Source organism: Eretmochelys imbricata, chromosome 5, assembly GCF_965152235.1.
Source record: "Eretmochelys imbricata isolate rEreImb1 chromosome 5, rEreImb1.hap1, whole genome shotgun sequence".
In the NCBI taxonomy this organism is placed as follows: domain Eukaryota; kingdom Metazoa; phylum Chordata; order Testudines; family Cheloniidae; genus Eretmochelys; species Eretmochelys imbricata.
The window spans coordinates 69,243,843-69,261,389 of record NC_135576.1 but is presented as its reverse complement, the minus strand read 5'-3'; the positions used below and the strand labels follow the sequence as shown (position 1 = coordinate 69,261,389).

Below are 17,547 nucleotides of genomic sequence, written 5' to 3'. Positions count from 1 at the left end.
TTTTACTAATAAAACTCCAACTCTGCTTTTGAACACAAAATTTCAAAATTAAATGATGTCTGTTTCTACAGCCCATCTTAATCTGATGAAAGGCAGGCACTGTGGATAAGAGCGATGAGGCTATGTGGAGAAGGCAAGAGCTCTTAAGAGTTAGGCGCCTCAGTCCCTGTAGGCATGACTGACATTCACCAAACTCCTGCTCAGCTGCCACTTAACACTATAGGCCCTGCACACTTGGGCACTCACCTGGGCGACTCAAATTCAAATTTCTGCTCTGCCTGATTTTGGAGCAGGGATTTGAAATCAAGTCTCCCTCTTCCCAGATGAGTGCCCTAACCCCTGTGTTATAGGATACAGGGAGGCAGGGCTTACTTTCTTTGTGAGAAAGGGCTGACTTGGCTTCAGGCCTAACTCCAGGAGAGGGTTCACCAGTGAGACACGTGCCTCACTCCAGCCTGTCAGTCTGGCGCCTAAGGCCCAGATCAAAGGGGAGTTAGGCACCTCCGTACACCTTTGAGGATCTGGGCCCTACGCCTCCCTGCATTTCATTCCTGACTAGCTTAGGTGGCTCCCCATTCAGCTTGCTGACTTCTGAAAATCTTTCTTAGGCAACTAACTCTCCCTATACAATGCAGGGGGAGCCTGGCACCTACCTCAGGGCTGTGAATTCCACAGGGCAGCAGGGTTCCGCAACACTCGGTGTTGCAATACCTATAGTCCCCTTGTGAATTTTACCCTTAAAGACAGTAGCTCACCACAGTGGACATAGGGTATAACTCTATTCTCCAGGTTTGAACCTCTTTCTAAGGGTATGTCTACATAGTAGTTGGAGGTGTGATTCCCAGCTCAGGTAGACACATACGTGCTAGCGCTGCTCAAGTTAGCATGCTAAAAATAGCAGCGTGGCTTTAGTAACATAGACAGTGCCTGAGTACAACACTGTCCTAAGTATGCACTTGGGCAGCTAGCCCAAGCTGCTGTAGCCACACTTCTATTTTCAGCGTGGTAGCTCAAGCAGAACTAGTATGTATGTCTACCCAAGCTGGGAATCACGCCTGCCAGCTTCTGCGCCGATGTACCTAAGAAGCCAGTTCAGTGAAGTGAAGTGAAACATAGGGGCTCTGAAAATATCATCTTAAACAGTACATTTGATTCTGTCCTTTCACAAGCAGACCTGTCCTTTTAGTATTAAGAACATTACTACAGAGGCCTACAGGAACGAGAAAATCCATTTAACTCATCTTTGCATCAGTTATCTCTGAGCTTTAAAATAAAACATTTCTCCTTTATGTATCTTCTGCCCCATTTCCAACACTGCCATTTTGCCAGTATCATGCTGCTGATGTTTGAGTGCTAAATATTCAGCTAATCATTTTAAACCTAGGATATGTTTTTTTTCCCCTTTCTTTTTTCCCAGCCTAAATGAAGTACATGTAAATGATAATGACAGTTGGGGCCATCTGACATCAGAAAGTTCAGTTTGCACTTAAACTAAATTTCATTTCCAGCTGTGTTAAATTAGCTTGCCTGCTTAGTAGATAGCAATTATGGACATTCACCGTGCTGCTGGGGGTAAGATTAGTTTTCTTGTCTGTATATCAACTCTCTTCAGAGTTTGGCATCCAGTAATTTAACACTTTTCATTAAAGTCATTCAGTGGAAACAAGTTAAAAGTAATTAGTTTCTTAAGAAAGCACAAGTTATGCAGAGTCAATTACCTATCTCAGTATGATAATAGCTGGGCTGAGAAAAGGCATGCTGTTTATATATACACGATTATTTATTAGCATTCGAAGAACTGAAGAAATTATAGTGGAAGATCACAAACAAATATACACATTTTACTTTTTAAGAACACGTGTGTAATAGTTTTTAGTACGAGCACAAGTATCGTACAGGAATTTTCATATGAATGGCAAATGATAAACCACACCTTTGTAAACGTGCATTTGAACAATGTGGGGAAAAAACCCAATCAGGAAGTGAGGAAACTTCCTCACATACTCTTGCAAGGAGGAGTGCCTCTCCCTTCCCCCAGGCCCGCAGAAGCTCCTCTACAGCTCAGGGATGCGGTGGAATTGTGCTGAGTTGGGCTGTGGAGCAGGCACTTTGACAGATGAAAATGAATAACATTGCTAGAGTTTTTGCCAAAAGCCAATGTTGCTAAAAGCCAAGTCATTGCCCTATCCACTGATGGACTGGTATTCAGAGGTGTTAAGTTCACAACTGCAACAGCGTCCAGCAAAACCTGTTGTTGCTTAGCACCTCAGGCCATATTTCATTCGTATCTTGTAAATTCAATGAAACAAAGACTTGTCAATCATTTCCTCACCCAATCCCTGATTTTCCCTAGCAATGTTTTACCAGAAAAAAGAGTCATTGCAGTAATTTTTACTGTGCCTAACCACGGTCACTTCATTTTTAAAAAAACTATTTCTTGTTAGTCAGTTGAAGGTTATGTTCCTGTTCCCCAAGCTGCCAGCTTTTTTTCAGCTACTGTAGCAATGATTTTATATTTTATTATCTACTTAACTGTACACACTTATTGAAATAATAAAAAGACCAAACTTTCCAGATCTGAATGAACAAATAAAGCACAAACAATACTGCAAGCTAAACATTAGAATAGATACTGACCAGTGGTGGATTCACTCTAGCAGCAAATATTACAGATTTTCCAGAGGGAAAGCTTTTATTCTCACAATGTAAAATTCACCCCTTTACAAGGCCCACAAGACTTATTTAAATCATATTGTGTGGGTTTATGCAGCATTTAATAGTGATGCAAAAGCCCCTCTCAAAGGAGTGAATTTCACTTATGGGGACTGTAGTATAATCAAAGAATGAGAGCTTCCAATACATTTTCTTTATCAAAAAATGTAACAGGAGAAATGTTTACATAAAGCTCAGTTGTAAGATTTAATAGTTTAATTTTTCACTTAAAATATTAAACATAAAACTGGTTTACAGACATGTTATTCAAGAGTTGTGGAGTTGTCCATAAGAATTTGGAAGGAAGAAGCTTTGATCAGTGGTAGAAATGCCTTCCAAGCTAGTTGTACCAATCTCAGTTCTAGCACACATGTGTAACTTGGAATCCTATAAGACTACAGGCTGAGTCTGACCCTGATCTATATGTGCTCCATAACTGCTCTTGGATGCACCTGATATTAGAGTTGTGAGCTGTATTGGAGCAGCAAACGGTAGTCCATTTTTTCCAAGAGTTTCAATTTTGATTTGGAATAGTCACCCTCTGTGACATGTCATAAATTTTCAGTTTGTCGATTGACATGATCTAAGCTTGGAAGAGTCTGAATCATAGACTGGCAAATGAAGTCACAAAAGTACATGATGCCCTATGGCCTAGCAGTTTGAGACACATCTTTACTGTTTTCTGAGGGCAATTGTGAAGGTGGAGAATCAGTTGCCGTCTTGTTTGAAATCTGTCTGATGGAAGGAATGCACTTGCTGCTACTGTATCTAGTTAATCCCCAATAAATTATATCAACTGGGATGGAATCAGATTTGATTTTTTCAATTTGATTCTCAAACCTAGGGATGAAAACAGCAGAAGCACCTTCCTTGCTGATATAGTCCCATGATTTTCTTCGTACAAGCCAATAGTCTAGATAAGGGTAAACATGCAATCCTTGTCTGTGTAGATGAGCTGCTACTACAGACAGCCACTTGAACACCTGCGAAGCCAAAGAAATTCCAAAGGATAGCACTTGGAATTGACAATGGTTTCCTAAAGCTACAAATTAAAGATACTTCTTCCGCGCAGGGTGCATTGACACGTGAAAATAAGTGTCCTGCAAGTCAAGGGTAATGAACAAATCCATGGGATCTAGAGTGGGAATAATTGAAGTGTGTGTAACATACAAAAACCTGATGCACCAAATGTATTTGTTTAGATTCTTGAGTGGTAGAATCAGATGCCAACCTCTTTTTTAGTTTTGGAATGACATAGAAGCCCCACAAATTCTTGATGTACCAGTTATATTGCTACTAGATTGATTAGGTCATCTATTTCTTGACGTATAGCATTCTCATGAGAATGGTTCCTGAAAAGGGACTGCGAAGGGGTATGGGTGGGAGACAGAGACTGAAACTGAATGACAACCTGAATGACCCATTGATCTGTGGTGATTGCCATCCATGCCTCGTCAAAAAAGCACGGGTGGGAACCAGAGGGAGGGAGGAAGGGCAAATTAAGTTAAGACATGCAGACAATCATGACATATGTCTCATAATAATAGCTGTAGCTATTGAACTGACGCCACTATCAGCTGCGTCCAGAGCAGCTTGAAAAGAAATGTTAGCACTCAGCAGACGTTCTTGGCAAACTGATCTGAACTCATTTCTAATTTCTGTAGGTAGTTTGTCCTTAAAGTCAGACACACTCTCCCATTGTAGATAATCATATTTAGTTATCTTAACTTGACAATTAACTACCCTAACTTGAAGTCAAACTGAAGAATAAGTTTTCCTTCTGAAAGTGTCTCGTCTTTCTCTGGTAGTTGACTTTCCCAATTGTTTCAATTTTTCATTTGCAACAGTAATAACCAGTGAAGATGAAGACGGGTAAGTATACAAATACACAGAGCCTTTGGACAGTACTGGATATCTACAATCAGCAACTTTTAAACTTGCTGAAGCTGAGCAGGGGTAGCTGAAAGATCTTCTGCCATTTCTAAAACTCCTTTATTTATAGTAAGAGCTACTCTACCTTGAGATTGTAAAATATCAAATAATTTCTATGCCTTTTCCTATACCATTTCTAAAGGGACTGCCAATGTTTCTGCCGCGTGCTTCAATAATTCCTGAAAGGCTTTTAAAATCATCAATTGCTGCAGGCACGGTGGATGAAATAATCTCCAAAAGTGAAGAACAGCAACAATGTGGAGGTCCAGGAATCTCTTCATCACTAGAATTATGCTGATCCTCTGTTTCCATAATCTGAAGAGGAGAATGATGCAACACGCCTGAGAACCTGAATTAGGTGATTTATGTGTATATCCCATGTACTGTGGGGGTAACTTGCCTTGAACGCTGCAGATATTGTGACCATGAGGCAATGCAGGGGATCATACGGGTAAGATATATCACCCAATTCAGGGGATACAATGGAAAGTAATTAGGATTTAAATCTTTAAATTTATGAGGTTTCCTTTGTATTGTCTCTTTGTCTGCAGACTGGCTCTTTTAGAAGGAGGGTTCCTGCTGGAGTCAGAAGATGGAATCCTTCTACCGATGGGACAACAACAGGAGATTTAAAAATTTGAATAGCGCTTCTATTCTCAACCCTGTTATGTTGATAAAGAGAAACCTTCAACACAGGCATGCTTCATTCTTTGTGAGGATGAGATTTAGACAGTGAAGAACTAGAAATGCCTGTAACAGTGGTGACCCAGGCTCCGGAGTTATTCTGATATCCATGGAAAACATAAATGAATCATTTGATGCTGTGGAATCCCCTTCAGAAGACATAGGAGTGGAGGTAGCTTATCTCATTTAGCTGCTTTGAAGGCTCCAAAGAAACTGAAACTGCTGGAAACAAGAAAGATGCTCTCATCAAAGATGGTGCTGGGGCAGATCACAACTGATACACCAGTACCAAGAGGGATAGTGCCGGAAAGTCCTGAACCACAGTCTTAAGACCTTGATCCACACACCCTCTGATGCCAGTGTCCTCTGTCAATGTGAGCTCCAGCACTCGCTTCTCTGGTACCCACTTCATCAAGTCCTTTAAAGGAGACTTTCTCCCATCAAGCAATGGAAATAGAGCATGGTGCCAAATAATGGATTTAGAGTCTCTCACTTTTCGGACAGGAGGGATATCTGACTGCTCTGAAAGCACAGGTGAAGCCTCTTTAGAGCCTCCTTATCTCTTGAGATCAAAGTCACATCCCTGGTGACTGGAGCATTGAAGAACTTTCCTGAGCATTTTTCTTCTCAGACTCCAAGAGTGTTCTCATGTCTTTTCCATGAGAAAGAGCTTTAACCTGGACTTTTTCTCTTTCTATGTGCGCTTCTTAAAAGAGTTACAGATTGTACACTGAGCAACAATATGCTCTTCACCCAGGCAATAAAGATACTAATTACGCATAAAGTGTAATTGTAGCCCTGTCAGTCCCAGGATATTAAAGAGAAGAGGTAATATCTTTTATTGGACCAAATTCTGTTGGAGAGAGAGACAAACTTTCCAGCTACACAGAGCTCTTCTATTCCTGGTCTTATTGATCGATAACAAGACAGAAAATATCCTATTGCCCCTATATAAATTCATGGTATGCTCACATTTTGAATATTGTGTCCGGATGTGGTCGCCTCATCTCAAAAAAGATATAGTGGAATTGGAAAAGGTTCAGAAAAGGGCAACAAAAATGATTAGGGGTATGAAAGAGCTTCATATGAGGAGAGATCAATAAGACCGGGACTTTTCAGCCTGGAAAAGAGACGACTCGGGGGGATAGGATAGAGGTTTATAATTGGTATGGAGAAAGTAAATAAGTGTTATTTATTCCTTCTGATAACACAAGAACTAGGGATCACCAAATGAAATTAATAGGCAGTAGCTTTAAAACAAACAAAAGGAAATATTTCTTCACCCAACGCACAGTCAACCTGTGGAACTCTGCCAGAGGATGTTGTGAAGGCGAACACTATAATAGGGTTCAAAAAGGAACTCCATAAATTCATGGAGGATAGATCCATCAATGGCTATTAGATAGGATGAGGAGGGATGGTGTCCCTAGCCTGTTTGCCAGAAGCTAGGAATGGATGACAGGGGATGGATCACTTGATGATTACCTGTTCTGTTCATTCCCTCTGAAGCACCTGGCAATGACCACTGTTGGAAGACAGGATACTAGACTAGATGGACCTTTGTCTGACACAGTATGGCCGTTCTTACAAAAGCATGTTTCTCACCAACAAAAGATAGAAGATATTATCTCACCCATCTTGTCTCACTAATTATGTATGTCCATTAGAGGAACAGCCCGTTCCCCCACCCTCCACAACAGGGTTATAATTTGAAGTCTGGGGATCTCAATTCTGCCATATCCTAACTAAAATCTCAATATACAAACTACAAACAGAAAAATAAAGTTAAACTGAAACTCTCTTCATACATATGTGTTTTACTGGAGGTAACAGTAACTAACAAGAAACTACAGAAGAGACTGTCATAAATATAAAGGGAAGGGTAAACACCTTTAAAATCCCTCCTGGCCAGAGGAAAAACCCTTTCACCTGTAAAGGGTTAAAAAGATAGGATAACCGTGCTGGCACCTGACCAAAATGACCAATGAGGAGACAAGATACTTTCAAAGCTGGAGGCGGGGAGAAACAAAGGTTCTCTCTGTCTCTGTGTGAGGCTTTTGCCAGGAACAGAAAAGGAATGGAGTCTTAGAACTTAGTAAGTAATCTAGCTAGATATGAGTTAGATTCTGTTTTGTTTAATTTGCAAATTAGATACAATTAACTTAGGCTTGAATAGAGACTGGGAGTGCTTGAGTCATTATAAAAAGTAACCTATTTCCCCTTGTTTATTCCTTCCACCACCCCCGCCCCCCACTGTTCCTCAGACGTTCTTGTTAAACCCTGGATTTGTGCTGGAAATGGCCCATCTTGATTATCTTACACATTGTAAGGAGAGTGATCACTTTAGATAAGCTATTACCAGCAGGAGAGTGGGGTGGGGAGAGAGAAAACCTTTTGTAGTGATAAACACCCATTTTTTCCATGGTCTGTGTGTATAAAAACATCCTCACTTTTTTTCATGGTCTGTGTGTATAAAAATATCCTCACTGCATTTTCCACTTTATGCATCCGATGAAGTGAGCTGTAGCTCACGAAAGCTTATGCTCAAATAAATTGTTTAGTCTCTAAGGTGCCACAAGTACTCCTTTTGTTTTGCTTAAATGGCCCATAAAATAAGTTGTGCTGAATGGAATGTATATTCCTGTTTCTGTGTCTTTTTGTAACTTAAGGTTTTGCCTAGAGGGATTCTCTATGTTTTGAATCTGATTACCCTGTAAGGTATTTACCATCCTGATTTTACAGAGGTGATTCTTTTACTTTTCTTCAATTAAAATTCTTCTTTTAAGAACCTGATTGCTTTTTCATTGTTCTTAAGATCCAAGGGTTTGGGTCTGTGTTCACCTATGCAGATTGGTGATTTTTATCAAGCCTTCCCCAGGAAAGGGGGTGTAGGGTTTGGGAGGATTTTGGGGGGGAAGACGTTTCCAAGTGGGCTCTTTCCTGGTTATATATTTGTTAGACGCTTGGTGGTGGCAGCAATGAAGTCCAAGGGCAAAAGGTAAAATAGTTTGTACCTTGGGGAAGTTTTAACCTAAGCTGATAAAAATAAGCTTAGGGGTTTTTTCATGCAGGTCCCCACATCTGTACCCTTGAGTTCAGAGTGGGGAAGGAACCTTGACAGGGACACTAAATGTTCTTCTGTTTTTCCTATGGAAATCTGAAGGAACTGAATGGCAGTTGGGATTGCTGTGCTCTTTATGACCTCAGGAAGGGAACATGAGGATATAAAGGACACGAGCATGACACTATTAGTGAAAAAGTTCCAAGTTCCAAGTGGGGTGCCCACACATCAGAAATGGGAGCCAGATATGCAGTAGATGAAGAGGAAAGCCTAGTTTGAGGGTCCCACCAGGACATAGGTACGCATGCTCATGGGCAGATTTTTAGGCGCCTACAGGACTTTATGGACAGAAACTTAGGCACTTACAGGGTTAGGCAGCAGCTGAGCACGGACTTTGAGGATCTAAATTGTGTAGTTAGGTGATTAAAGCAGCAGTTATGCACCTAAATTCCTTTGTAGATCTAGCCCATATACTACAACATTCATCAATGCCACAGCTCACATGCTGCTTTTTAACTACCTTTTTCCTAATTAGAGCTTACTTTCTAATTTCACTTTAACTCTCCCCCTCCCTCCAATCTGGCTTTTTCTATTTTTGTTCTCAAGCTATAACCCATCATGTTATGGGCCATTTCCCCCTACCCACAAATAGGGCTGTTTTATTTATTTTCACTGACAACAGCAGAATGATGCATAAAATTGCAGGTTACAAGAACTACAAGTTTTAAAATATATATAATCAATTACCATCCTGTCCTCTTCTACAAGGATTTATGTAATGTTTTCTCAGGTGTTAAAAGTATCTCTGGTTTTCATAATAAAAGGCTAAATCAATCATCACCATAATTTTGAGGAACTTGCCTACTCATTTTGCTAATGATTATCATCTGGATGAATGACTAGGTAGTCTACTGTAATGTTCTAGCTCCAGAGCAGTATTATGCAAGCATTTTAATTGTTAAATCAGCAGCATTTAAGTACTTTGACTTTTTCTCCTTGGATGTTCTTGTTTTTTTTGTGAAGAAAGGGGAATCTTACATTATGAAGTAAAAGACATAACCTTAATAGGGCTGAATTGTTAATTTATTTAAATTGAAAGGTTTTACATGTTTGTTAGTCTAAACAGACCATAAGGAAGACCATATATTTGTGTACAGACCACAGTGTATTTCCTCTATACCTTCTTATGTTACATAGTACATTTTCTACAATAAAAAGTTAAAGATAATATCTCCTTACCATAGTTGAGTGCCTCTGGAGCAGTCCATTTGATAGGAATCTGCTTTAAGCCTGAAGATGAATATACCCCATCATCCTCTTGACGAGACATTCCAAAGTCACTGATTTTCAGAACATTATTTTCACCTACCAGGCAGTTCCTTGCAGCAAGGTCCCTGAGTTAGATTGAGATACAGAAAACATCCCTTTAAAAATTAAAAGCATTGTTTTTATGTTCATAATGTATTTATACTGAGATGTGAATCAACACACGGTCAACAATTTCCCACGTATTTTCTATTACAACTGAATCTATCCATCAGTGATGCATGCAAGGCTCCTGGCGCACAAATATTTTAATTTAAATGACAAAATAAACATATACAAGGCAATAATATACTGTGCCCATACTGGCCGTCAGGCATGTCTGTACTACACTACATGCCAACAGACCAAATTTGATGCAGAATGTAACACAGTTCAAAGACGAAGCTGGAAAGCTTTTTCCTACGACCATAAAAAGAACTAGAGAGGCTGGAAAACTATTTCTACCACAGCTGGGTCAACACCATGGGTTCAATTTAAAAAAATTAAAGCTGATCTATACTACCTGATCACTGCCAATGGAAGAAAGGTCAAGTAAAAGCCCTCTCCACAGAAACAAAGGTTCTTTTCCGTTCAAAAATCTGAGCAGCATAATTTCAGGCCTTGTATTGTAAATTCTATGAGCACAGCCTTCAGCCAATATTTTTTTAAAGAGAAAAATACTAAAATTTATTTGAAAACAGATCTTTAATATAGAAAACTACAAACCGGGGCATCGACAATAATTCCCTATAAAGCTGTCTTTACCAACAATTTATGAGATTTGTTTTCATCTTAGACAGATCATAGGATAACAAACAGGTTGCTATACATAATAATCAATAGTTTCTTTGAAGATAATTAATACTCTAAATTATAATTTGCTTTTAAATCTATCGTTATGTTATTCCTATGAAGCTGGACAACCAGTAGGAGGTTTGAAACATTCATGCATCCCTGGGCCTGATCCTATTAATCTCTCACTGGTGTAAATTAGGAGAAACTCCCCTGACGTCAATGAAGTTACACTAGTTTTAAAACTGGTTCATTATCAGAATCAGATCCCATCTCAGCAAATATGCAGCTTTGTTTATAAAGTATGAAATACACAGTGACTGAGGCATCTCAAGTTGTATAAGAGTGTATTGTGACTGGTATGGGCGGGAGAATTGCAAAGCAAAAAAATCAAGAGATTCTAGTTCCTACAGCCAATTCCATAAGAAGTATACCAAAGAGCCTCAAGAGTGGAGGGGTGAAATCCCAGCCTCATTAAAGGCATAGGAATATTGCTATTGTCTTCAGCAGGGCCAGGATTCCACATGAGGTGAAAGCAGGGAGTGAAACAAATCAACGTGGCAATCTCTGGAAGGAAGTCTGAAATGCTGATTGACAACACAGGAATCTCTTTATTTGAATCATTCCTGAACTTTAAAAATATTACTTATGCAGGAACTAATATTACATAAGCTAATACTTATGTTTTTGCCTGATGTTTGGTCTTCCTATCCCTAAATATCTGAAATAGATCCTACTTACAAAAATTACTACTATTTTATACTTACAATTCGGGCACATAATTTGTATGTTTTCTATGTAATAGCTGGTTCTTTTAAATTACTCAAAAATAAAAAGAAAGGTATAATCTCTGCTGAAAATCTAGGAGTCCATTTTCATGAAAATTAAAGTTAGTGTGTCATTTTGAAGAGGTTGCATATGACTACTGTAGTTTAGCTAAGCATGTCTAAATTAATAAGGTTCTTCAACAGACAAATGTATGAAGCTGTTGCTTTGCAAAGTATTCTCTTCTACATCATCAAATCCATTATAAGATTTGGAGTTCAAAAGCTCTTGTAACACCCTTGGACTATGTAAACAATGGAGGCCTGCAGTGTCTCCACTGATCTTGATTTCTTCAAATTGAGAGTGGGACCAAAATTTTTGCTGGTGCAGCTCCAATTCACATCTAGCCAAGAAGCTAATTTTGCTTTAATTTGCCACAAGCACAAGGCCATTTCAAGCTTTCAGATCCCTTAAATTTGCTGCTGAATCCACTACTAGATCTTCAATAAGATGCTCCTCAGTAGGATGTAGTGGTAGGGGAAACAATTTCATTCTCAGCATTACCACCACCAAACATTGGTAGCTCTGTAACCATGTCTGTTGTGGACATCTTTCTCGGTTTTTCTGGTTCTTTTTTCACTGATTATCACCTCCACCTACTTTGAGGCTCTGCATAAAGTCCTTTTTTCTGATGTTCCTGGCATTTAGCTCCTTAAGCTGGGCACATTTTCCATGAATGTTGGGTAGTCTTGCTAAATTTTCCACGTCATTTTCCCTTTGTTTCCTGTCCTCAGAGTTTTTTGTTGAGAGCTGCCAGGTTTTCTTATTTGTTTGTCTCTGTGGGAGAGGGAGAACAATCAGATGGGAGTAGCTTTTTTGTTGAGCCTCATGAAATTGAAATTTACATCTTCATGTTTTCCTTTCTTGCTCTGTGGGGGGCTGTTCAGGTTTTTTCAGTGAAATATATACCAAACAGTTTCTTCACTATTTCACAGACATTCTTCTAATCTGGAATTAGGCCTGATGCCATCAGCATGTCATCTGCCTCATCTCCCATATTAGAGATGATATTTACTGGGTATTCATCACTCTTATTGACAAGTCTTGATGCCACATAAAACTAATTTATCAGTAAACTTAAAGCTGACACCCCACAAAAGTAGGAATTCTGGGAAATATTAGTTCCATTGCCTTTGAAATACTGCTTCGATGATTTTAGAGCATTTAAAAAAAAATCTTTCACTGTTCCTGTGTAGATTATTTTCTTCCTTTCTACTACTGTGCGATATAGACCTCTTTGCTACAGCTACTGTTCTGGACCTGTAGCCCCATTTCACATCAGAGGTCCCTTGTTTAGGAATTTACTTTTCTCTTTGCCTGTCCCTTTGAAATGGTATTTACTTGGCCTGTTTCAGAGCACTTAGCTGCTCTCTCTTCTCTTTCAGTTCTTCTGGAGGCTGTTTCACTGCTTGCACTGAGGAACACAAATCTTCTTTCCTACTCTGCACAGGGGTCTCAGATGCTCTCTCTTCTCTTCATTCCTTTCCCTTGTTTTCTCCTGTCTCTGGAAGTGGGTTCTAAAACCATGTTGGAGGCTGGTGCAAGCAGACTCAAGGAGCAGAAAGACTGAGGAGTGGCACAAGAGAGAATCAGAATTAATCCTGGATGTATTGAGATCTATATGGTAGCAAGTCTTCCAGCACACTATCTACATCCTATCCATCTAATTCTCTAAAGCTGGGTCAGAGATTGTTTTATTCAAATTAAATGTGCATTAGGTAGCATAATCCTACCTGTTTCCACACTGAACGCTTACTGCATATTGTTTGTTATAACAGTTTTTGGCTGTTTACTATTTACTATTACCAGGAAAGAGGAAGAAACTACTTAGTGGCCATTAGTGTTCTTTAATAGCATGATTGATTTCCTCCGTGAGGCAGCGTGTACTAATAGTAGGTTGTTCTTCACAGGTAGGTTTTAATAGGTGGACTGCCATTTGTTTCATTCCAAAATCTCTTAGAAGTGTTTTTGTGAGCTCCAAGTCCTCTGTGGCAGGGATTAATCCAAAGAGAGGGTGAACTTCCAAAGGAAAGAAATCTCCCCCAACTTCTCTTCAATTTGGTGATAGAATTTTAACAAGGGACTTCTGAGAGCCCCACAACGGCTCCAGCACACTCATGGTATAATAGTGTTATGTCATCAATACTGTATTTGTGGTTGGAATGAATTTTAGAACCATAGTTAAAATAATGAGGGTTCTTTTTTCCTTATGTTAACTCCTTGATCGTGGAAGGTGTACGTGTGTGTGAGAGAGAGATTGTATCGTTATGTGTATCTAATACCTGAACTTGGGAGTTCCATGACCCTAGTACCAACAAATCAGGAATATATGATTTCTTTCCCACCAATGCAGCTACTCTATAGTGGCTCAGTATAATCTGTGCCCAACCTAAATAGCTTTCACAACAGCAAAGTAAACATTATTTACTTCTTTTCTATGTCAAAGATAAATATTGACTTCATGAAATCACTGGAGCCAAGTAGTAAATACAGTATGAAAAGAAAAAAAAAATCTCTGCCCAATCCATAGTGAAAGAATACTGAGTCTTCTGTAAAATCATTTCTGGGATTCACTAGGGTATTTGCTGCAATACTCAGATCAGCCACTGAAAAAGAAGAAGCCAGACCATTTCAGGGGGGAAATGAAGAAAAAACACACAGAATACTAAATCTGTTCAACTAATCATAAGTATATACAATGTCTTCATCTTAAAAGTATGGTGAGCTGCTACAAAACATTTAGCAAGGCATCTGTAAAGCTCTATATGAATTAAACCCCTGTGCTTTTCTGTGGATAGCACTGAGTATTTATGATTTATTTTACATTTTCACTCATACATTCAGATATTCAACCATGCACAGAGCTAGCTGAAATCTTTGGGAGACAGCATTTTGCCCCAAACACAGACGTCTTCCTTCCATCCAAACTAAAAAAAACCCCCACTAAATACTTTTCAGAAACAAATACTTTTTAAGAAGTGATTCAAAAGCTTTTAACATGTTATAAAAGTGTGTTTGTTTCTATTATCTTTCCTTCCAATACCCTGTACAAAACATTGTCTGGCACCTAGTCATAGAAAATCCCAGGGGAAAGGAAGTTATTAGTCCCATCTATCTCTTCCTCATTCCCATTCTAATCACCCAGAGTCATTAGTCCAAGTAATACTAGTGGTATGTGAGTACTTAAATGCCCACCATTGTAAGTGACAGACAGATAGTGTTTAGGGGTGAACTTTCCAAATGAGCTTGGCCCATTTCCACTCCTGAGAACTCATGGGCTGTTAAATAAAGATATCAAGCTTGAGCCTAGCAACTACAAAATGGGAAACTTAAGTCTTCTAATTTGTAATTTATAATGCATTCTGGGAACATAATTACTGTTCCTTACAAGACATTTGCCGGTAAGACCCATCTAACTTATAACTCATCTAAGTGGCCTGATAATAGAAGTAAATGGAAATTAATGAACACATGGCTTGTAGTATACACTAATACAAGCACTGATAAAATAAACCTTCACTTCATTTGCAGACACAGCAATTGTAATTTAAACAGAGAATATACACAATATGTATACCTCTTTAGTATTTGCATATATATTGTATGGTAAGAGATATGAATATCTGCACATATATGAATACCTGTTTACTGAAAAACAAGTGCCATGTTCTATGGAGAACAAATCTCTTGTAAAAAATCACCGAAGCTGTAACAGTTTACAGTGCATTGTTGATAATGTTCAGAAGATGTGTAGCTAGATCTGAGTTAGATTGCTTTTGCAGTAGAACTGTAATCCTGCTGTCAGAAGCCAGGCATTTTGGATGCCACAGCAAAGTCTAACTTATAAAAGATTTGACTTAGTTGAGGAGTGAATAATAATGCCATTATTTCCGAAGTAGTGTTGTAAATGAAGGCTTATGAATGAACGATTTATCATAGCAGAAATTGAGACACAAGAGCATGATGTTGTCAACAGCTGCCACATACTAGAGATAAGAAAGACCTGATGTGATCATGTAGAATTTTCAGTGTTATATCCTGAATTTTAGTGCTCGGTACTTGCAGGAACAGATTTTCAAACTTACAGTGCATTATGTTACACTGAATTCAGGTCAGCGAATAAGTCAAGATTTACTTTCTCCACTTGTATACACAGAATCAGAGGACTGGAAAGGACCTCAAGAGGACATCTAGTCCAGTCCCCTGCACTCATGGTGGGACTATGTATTATCTAGACCAGTGCTTCTCAAGCTATCTGATGTGGGGGACCGTCAATTTTTTTTTCCAATGTGCACACAGACCGGCATCAGTCCACGGACCACCACTTTGAGTAGCACTGATCTAGACCATTCCTGACAGGTGTTCGACTAACCTGCCTCCCTAGCAGGTTATTCCAGTGCTTAACTACCTTGACAGTTAGGAAGTTTTTCCTAATGTCCAACCTAAATTGCCATTTGCTGCCATTTAAGCCCATCACTTCTTATTGTTGTCCTTAACATCCAAGGACACGACTTTTCTCTCTCCTCCTTGTAACAACTTTTTGTGTGTTTGAAAACTGTTATGTCTCAGTCTTCTCTTCTCCGGACTAAAACAAGCCCAATTTTTCCGATCATCCCTCATAGGCCAATGTTTTCTAGACCTTTAATAATTTTTGTTGCCCTTCTCTGGACTTTCTCCAATTTGTCCGCATCTTTCCTGAAATCTGGCGCCCAGAACTGTTGACTCATATTTAGTTTGTGATCCTCTACGATCCCCAGATCCCTTTCTGGAGTTCTCCTTCCTAAGCAGTCATTTCCCATTTTGTATGTGTGCAACTGATTGTTCCTTCCTAAGTGGAGTACTTTGCATTTGTCCTTATTGAATTTCATCCTATTTACTTCAGACCATTTCTCCACTTTGTCCAGATCATTTTGAATTTTAATCCTATCCTCCAAAGCATTTGCATCCCTCCCAGCTTTCGTCTGCAAATTTTGAGCATATTCTCTATGCCATTATCAAAATCATTTTATGCAACTATTGAACAGAATTGGACCCAGAATTGATCCCTCCAGGGCCCCATTTGATATGCCCTTCCAGCTTGACTGTGAACCACTGATAACGACTCTCTAGGAATGGTTTTCACAATTGATAATCTGCCGCCAGTTTTCTCTAAACTTTGTAATACTAAAAACCACCTTCTTCAACCAGTGAAACTGTTGCATGGGAGGATTAGTGCTAATGGGTTACATACACTTCCTCTGTGCAACAATTGCTGGCAACTTCCAAAGGATTGCTAACTTGATAAATCAAAGCACTCCTGTACCAGATATCTCCTGCTGTTTATCCATTTACAAAACACATCATGTGTTAGCTGTTTACTTCGAATAGATTGGAAATATGAATATTAGAGAGTCTACAGCACAGTTCAGAAACCTTTCTTTCCCAGTCTTCTCCTTTCACCTCCTTCCATTGTGCTTCATGGTTCGTTTTCACCTTCATACTATGGTAGTTACCCATAAAATGAATACCAATGAGACAACATTGCATGCAACTCCAAGCAGTTCTTTTAGAGTAATTTCTTTGAATAACTAGCACTAATCCTCATTTTCTCAGGTAAAAGTGGGCTGGGTTACTAAAATACATGAGTATTTTGGTAGTACCCTCATGTGGTACAGTGCTTAGACACTATAGAAAAAATCTAAGTTAATTGACTCTCAGAACCTGTATCTTGACTCTGCCACTGATGGTCCATATTGCCATGCCAGGAAGTCACGTAAGTTCTCTGTGTCTTCATTTTTCCCCAACTGTAAAATGAGCAGAATATCACCTACCTCACAGGGCAGTATTAAGGTCTAATTATTGTTTATAAAGTGCTTTGAGATTATCAGATGAGAGGAGTGTCATAAGAGCAAAGTACTAAATTAGTTGTGTAAAACTGATTCTAAAAATCAAAATTTGTTATCTTCAGCAAACAACATAAAAAATAGCCTCATCATAAATGCACCCCAAAAAACTACTCTGCTTCATTGTGATTAAGCTGGCAATTTTATACTTTTATGAAATCTATAGTGTCCATTAGTAGGATAAAATGTATATTGTGTTTGGGTAGCATTCAGCATTCCAGTCAAGGGCTATCCTGTGATATACAGCATCTCAGTGAATCTATCCTTGTGCACAAAAAGTTTTAAGAAAATATTGGTAAAAAGGCAAACCTTATAAATAAATAATACATAGATCAAAAAGAACAAAGTGAAAAA

At 38.9% G+C, this 17,547-nt stretch overlaps 1 protein-coding gene across 2 annotated transcripts in view; it reads right to left on the bottom strand.

Moving 5' to 3' along the window:
- FER (FER tyrosine kinase) overlaps positions 1-17,547 on the bottom strand; it is a 446,225-nt gene that overhangs the window by 13,788 nt on the left and 414,890 nt on the right. For both annotated transcript variants that reach the window (XM_077817292.1, XM_077817291.1), the window contains one exon: positions 9,629-9,783. In XM_077817292.1, coding sequence (XP_077673418.1) covers positions 9,629-9,783 — 155 coding nt within the window. The remainder of the gene's footprint in view (positions 1-9,628; positions 9,784-17,547) is intronic.